The sequence below is a fragment of the Acartia tonsa genome, chromosome 9 (assembly GCF_053477335.1).
Source record: "Acartia tonsa isolate MP-2025a chromosome 9, ASM5347733v1, whole genome shotgun sequence".
Lineage (NCBI taxonomy): Eukaryota > Metazoa > Arthropoda > Copepoda > Calanoida > Acartiidae > Acartia > Acartia tonsa.
Window position 1 is genome coordinate 37,739,433 of NC_137268.1, and position 6,723 is coordinate 37,746,155.

A 6,723-nucleotide genomic window follows, 5' to 3' on the forward strand; every position below is an offset into this window, starting at 1 on the left:
TTCTACTTTCAAAAACCCATCTCAGTAGTCATCCTTCAAAGTTTAAAACTGATAGGACATGTCGAACATACCTAAAATAATGTGCGGACCAACCACAAGTTTAGAAAAGCTTCGTTTTTTAGAATGTTAGCATTCATAACAGCAAATCTTAATATACCCAATACCCAACGATCATAGATTTTTAGATGTAAGAATAGAGATCCTATGTTTATAACCCTGTTCTTAATCTTCAAAGGAATCCCATTCAAAAAACACATTAATTCTATAAAAACAATAGAGGTAAAACTTAATCAAAAGTATATTTCAAGATATAGTTAACAAAAATAAAATCATTATTTTACATAACAAAGATACAATATCAAAGATTTTTAAATTTTTATGAAAAAAAGATTAACATTCATAAATCTATGTACTTTTTTGCTTAGATTAATAAATAATACCACAAAGTTAATTTAGGAATTGATTAAATACTGTTTGTTAAAGAATACAGAGAGTATCATAGAATAATAATAACACAATAAAAAAGATTTAATGATTTCCAATAAACTTAAGGAATGTTCCAAGGAAAAGAACATTAATATTTTAAGCAGTTAATGTTAATATATCTATAAATATTATATTTAGTTATTTGTCTTAATTAAATAAAAGCAGTTCGAAGCAAGAAAAGTTAAAAATGCATAAAATTTTTGGTTTTTTCTTTCTGAGTTCTTAATTAAAGAGAGCAGCAATTTTGTCTTTCAATTCAACTGAAGCAGAATTCTTATTCAAGTAAGCCTCTGCCTTTTCAACCACCAGCTCCCAACAAGACTTAAAATCAGAGAACTTCTTTTCCAGTGCCACACAAACCAAGACAGTGTACACAATCTTAGAGTCGGCTTTGGTCTCTTCAACAAGCTTTTCAATTGCCTCCTCTTGTATGTTGAGTGCTGAGAATATTTTCTTGTCCTTGGTAAAATATCCTGCAGCTGTTTGTAGAGCTATTAGTGCAAGCACTGTATCCATTGGAGAAGAGTCTTCCATGGACTCCTCTGATTCACAATCTTCTAGGTCTTCATCATCACAACAATCAACTACAGATTGCTTATAACTATCACATTGAGTCCTCATTCTCATCATAGGAGCAGCACATTGTTCATATTCAACACTACTATTATCAAATTGAGGCTGAGCCCTCTTTTTCATTGAGGATTTCATTGAGAAAAAGCCCATGGCTCCCATAGGGGCTGCACCGAATGCCATTGGGGCTGCACACATCATCATTCGTGGAGCACCTCCCCTGCTATGTTGTTGTTGTTGTTGAAATCCATGAAAGCCACTTGGCATTTGGTTAGCTATACTTCTTGACTGCATGGGTTGTGAATTCTTGTTTTCTTTATCATCAACAGCAACAATAGATGTGTGCTTGGACATAAGTTGGTACTTCATTGCAAGTTCAGTTATTAATTCTTTCACTTCTTTTTCATCTGCCATCTCCTCTTTTTCCTCAAGCTCCTGTATCAGTTTGCGAGCAAACATTTTATGCAGCAAAGTTCCTTGGAGTCCACTTTCATCAACAGACACTTCCTCATCAAACCCTTCCTCACCCTCTGCTACTACATCAGCACTGATCTTGATAGTAGCTGGAATGGTTGTGCCTTTATTGTTAACAATCCGGAAAATTTGAACCCTAGACCCATTATAAAGGGAGGGAATCTTAGATGGAGCCTGGCTAGAGTTGTTTATGTCAACATCATTGCCCCAGTTGATTGTAACATCTTTCAAGTTTGGCTGCAAGCAATGCTTCAACTGTTTGATAACTTTAGGAGCTATCATTTCACCTTCTGTGGTGAATTCACTTGTTCCAAGACCAGCTCTTGCTAAACCTAAACAGAAAAGATTTAGTATCAATTATAGGAAACTTTCTTAACTGAATAAACTTTTTAGTTCAAATTTTTTTAAAGCAAAGTGTGTTCTATATAGCTTTGTTTCCTTCAAACCGAACGTCTGTCTGTATTTGTGAATGTTTAAATTTGTAAATAACACTGTTGTTTATTGATGTACTATAAAGGATTTTTAGAGTGTAGCTACATCTCAAATTTATTAATCAGGAAAAAAAATTTATTTTATTTTTTAGTGATGCAATTAAATATGTATTTATGGATCTTGGACAAAGTAGCTTCGGACAAAGTAGCTTCGGACAAAGTAGCTTCGGACAAAGTAGCTTCGGACAAAGTAGCTTCAGGACAAAGTAGCTTCAGGACAAAGTAGCTTCTGACAAAGTAGCTTCGGGCAAAGTAGTCTCCACTGTTAATAAAGGTCATGGCCGCAGCGCTCGGCCCCCTAGCCTATAACCTAACCTAACCTAACCTAAAATTTGTAAAAACATCATTTTAAAAATTGTAAAAACAATATTAAAAATTGTAAAAATCTATCAATCACTTTTTGTAAAATCCACGAAATTCCAAACCACCTATGTATTAATAGTTGAGGATATTTTACTTAAATAAATGTCATGAGGCTAACATAGATTAGGTTAGGTTAGGTTATAGGCCAGGGGGCCGAGCGCCCGCGGCTAGGCAGGCCAGGGGGCCGAGCGCTGCGGCCATGACCTTTATTACTATTGGAGAATAATTTTTCTTAAAAAGCTACTTTTCTTAAGTAAATGTCCTGAAGCTACTTTGTCCTGAAGCTACTTTGTCCTGAAGCCACTTTGTCCGAAGCTACTTTGTCCGAAGCTACTTTGTCCAAGATCCGTATTTATTGTATTCTAAAATGTATAATATAGATAATTTGATAATATAATTTTTCATGTCATGGCCATTTATAATTGTGGTTATTTTATAAATAAGCATGCAATTTGTTATCTATACTGTTTCAATAAACTTAATATTAATTTTCCTCATTCATATTACAGAAAAAAATTATTAATTTTACCTTTGACAAGATGTCTGTCAGCAGCAGATCCAATTCCAAGAGCAAAGACTTTTGAATTGTTGTTGTGTTTTTGGGCAAGCTTCAAGCATTCCATACTGTTGGACACTGAACCATCTGTTAACACAAAAACTCTCCTTGGCAGCTTGGTTTTTTCTTCCAGCAGCATTTTTAAAGGAGAAAGAATTTCAGTTCCTCCTAGGTCAGCTTCTAACTTCTTCATTGCCTTCTTTGCTGTAGCTAATGTTTCATCTGAATAAGGAACACTTGAATCAAAGAGCTTCTTGTAAGAACTACCAAACCTGACAATGTTGAAGTAAGCTGTGTGAGGCAGTGAATGTAGCAGGATATTGATAGCATCCCGAGCTAGCTTTATGCTACTTCCCATCATTGAACCAGAACAGTCAATCAGGAATACAATGTCCAGTTCTGGATCTGATTTCAAAGTTAGCTTAGGAACCAGAGAAACCATAAGAACTGTTGAATCAGCATCATCTTCTCTTAGAACCACAGAAGCATTGGCTGCCTCACATTTAACCAGAATAATGATATCTCTGTCCAAGTCAGTTGTTGATGCTGACAAGCTTGTCTTGCTTGTAAAGAATCCCTGTTCATTAACAACATCTTTGCTCAAACCTTCAGTTTGGATGCTGTGACTGGGACTTGTTACACTTTCAATCTTGGATTTCATCTTTGCACCAATGCTGAAGGTCATGGGTGCTGGGGTGTTGAAATCATACTTGATTGACTTGATCTTGTTAGCTTCTTCAGAGTTGTCATGGAAAGGAATATACTTGGGGGATATTGTTGTGGGAATAGTGAGTCTGATTTTGTCAACATCAAGAGCAGCCTCTAGAATGTAGGTTAGTTTGATGGAACACTTGGCACCAGGCGACAGGTGGCCAACCTTGATTTTCAGGATATCAGGACGGACAGATTGTGCCAGGAAACCAGTTCTGCCCTCAGATACAGCTTTGTCATAGTCTGCTTCTGCTTCCTTATTGGGCTTCACCTAAAATAAAATGTAAATAATTTAATGTTCTGGTAATACATTTATAGAATAAGTAGTTGGAACAAATATAAAATAATGTTTGTGTTTTTAAGTCTAAAAAAATCAAATACCAAAACTAAATATGATATATAAAAATAATATTTTCTCATTAATTTTATATAAATTTAAATTTTATGTGATAACAAGTGCGTTACCTACGACACTTTCTTTTCCTATATTACATAAACCCAAAGAATCTATAGAAAGGGTAATTTTGTGCATCATCAATCTGGATGTACATCAATTTATCAGCCATTGTCTTATCCCTTTAGATCCCTGAAATTGACACATGGTTATGTATGTGAAAACAACCAAGAGTAACTACTCTACAATTCTTACCTAAAGTTTGAATATAATATAGACTATAAAATTTGTTACCTTAGATTCTAAAGTTTTTCCCTCCAGTTGAGCAGTAAAGGATATGACTGCTGATTCTTCTTCAATAGGAAACATGTACTCACCTAAATTATTAAAGTTTTTATATAAATTAGATTTAGAACACAATCGGTTTAGTAGTTATCAAAATCTTTAATTACATACAAATGTAGGGGGTGAAACGTGAAACTGAAAGTCATTCAAAAATCAGCCATGTGACGTCATATAAATTAGGGATTATCCATCTCTTTTTTAGGGGTTTTGCTTCCCCACTTCTCTTATCTCCCTCATTTTTATGACATTGCGTGTCTGATTTTTGAGTGACTTCCTCCCCCTACCATTCAAATTATACTACTAATTTATACAATAGGATATGCAAATTTTTAAAAAAAAATAAACAAAGCATTAAACTACTTACATTCAATAGGTCCTTCCTCAACATTTTGATACTCCTGTTCCACAGTGACCTCAGCCACGTAGTTGATCAGCTGACAGCTGATCTTGATGGATTTCAATGGCACTGGTATCAGGATGTTTCTCCACTCGCCCTAAAAAAATAAACATTTCTTTGTAACCCATTTTACTGCAGAGATCTAAAGGGATAAGAAAATGGCCTATAAGTTGATGTACATCCCCAATGATGACAAACTAATTTACCCCTTCTGTAGATTAAAGTTTTTACTGCAGGAAGGATGGGTACAATAGGCTGTCTAGTACACAAAGTTGTAATAACGTTTTCCTGTTTGTTGGCTTAACAAATTGGGGACTTTTTATGAATTTTGATTGGTTAATTCATTAAAATAAGTGTCCAATCATTATAACCAGTAATTGTACACAAAACGAATTGTCTGTTAATCATCATTGGGGATGTACATCAATTTATCGGCCATTGTCTTATCCCTTTTAGATTCCTGATTTTATGTCAGTTAATTAACCTTATTAGGTAAGTAATGCACTGATAATAGACAATGGACGATCAATTGGTGTACATTCCCAGTGATGATACACAAAATTATCCCTTTTGTAGATTAAAATTAGTGGTTGAAACGTTTTGACATTCAATTTAATGAACTAACCAATTGAAAGTCCCCAAAGTTGTTAAGCCAACAAATAATAAAACATTATCTTAAAACTTTGGTGACTAGTGTAATAAACAGCCCATTGTCATTGGTTCATTAAATTGAGTCTCAATCGTTTCAAGCAGAATTTAAAGTCCCCAAAGTTGTTAAGTCAACAAATAATAAAACATTTTTATAAAACTTTAGAGACTAGAGTAATAAAAAGCACATTGTCCCCCCCCCCCCCCCCACTGTCTCTTACAGCTTTTAGTGACATACAGATGTAGAGACAGACACAGAATATAGTGTAGCTACGCTACTAAAATTATTACAAGAATAGATAAAACGATTTTATATTCATTATTTAGAATCATAAATAAAATGTTCAAGTATATAAATGTAGTAAATAAAAATACCTTAATGACAGACTTCAAGCCACAATGTTCTTTTTCTCCATACATTTTGTTGTGTTTTTCTTGTATATAAGATCACAAACGCTTGGTTAAGTTATACTTCAACTAAGCTATTCTGCTGATATCCTGCATTAATATAAACAATTCTTATCACTAAGTGACGAAATGAGGAGTATTTACTGACTAATACACGTATCAGCCATTAGCCAACGATAGTTTCTTAGTATTTTTTATATTAAAATCACTGCAATATTTTAATCTAGCATTGGCAAATATTGTAATGTGAATGTCATACAACTATAGTCACTAGGCTACTACATAGTACATATACCAAGTGTTTTCACCTTACAGCGAGTATCAAATTTTTAATTAGCTAAATTTATAATAAAAAAGGGTTAAATATTTTTTTTTATTATGAATTTAAAACCGATTAATATCCGCTGGAATTTTTCTGGTTCTCATAAATAAAAATAATGTATAGCATCATATGACAGAAAATTTTCCACGAATATTAAAATAAAATCATAAAATCAATACCAGTTTTATTAGCACAGGCATTCGGCTTCTAGTGACTTAAAAACTAGATTTAGTCTTTTAGTTTTTCATTTTAATATCCGCGAAAAGTTGTCTATATTAATATGCAATAAATAACTATTCTAAATGTACATTTTTAAATTTTTTATTACATAAATCTATAAAATGATAAGAATAATAAAATATGCTTTTGCATTTTCAACAACTTTGTATAACAACTGGTAGACCTACCTTAAAATTTATACATACATTACTCAACTAGAGGCCCGCAACAAGGTATTTAGAATTTCTAATTTCACAATAGTGCAATTTTTATAGCATAGCTACTTTTTTTTCTATGATGTACGTCCGTCTATGGACGTAAGTTACGTAAAATGCTATT

The 6,723-nt window shown here is 33.3% G+C and overlaps 1 protein-coding gene across 1 annotated transcript; it reads right to left on the bottom strand.

Annotated features, from left to right (window-relative positions):
- Window positions 1-280: 280 nt before the first annotated feature.
- On the bottom strand, window positions 281-6,126 carry LOC145328861 (von Willebrand factor A domain-containing protein 5A-like). Its single transcript, XM_080172770.1, has 5 exons — window positions 5,811-6,126; window positions 4,755-4,884; window positions 4,340-4,422; window positions 2,914-3,922; window positions 281-1,862 (listed from the first exon to the last, which is right to left on the bottom strand). Exons 1-5 carry the CDS (start codon window positions 5,853-5,855, stop codon window positions 709-711), a joined length of 2,421 nt encoding a protein of 806 aa, XP_080028896.1. The 5' UTR covers window positions 5,856-6,126; the 3' UTR covers window positions 281-708.
- Window positions 6,127-6,723: the final 597 nt, after the last annotated feature.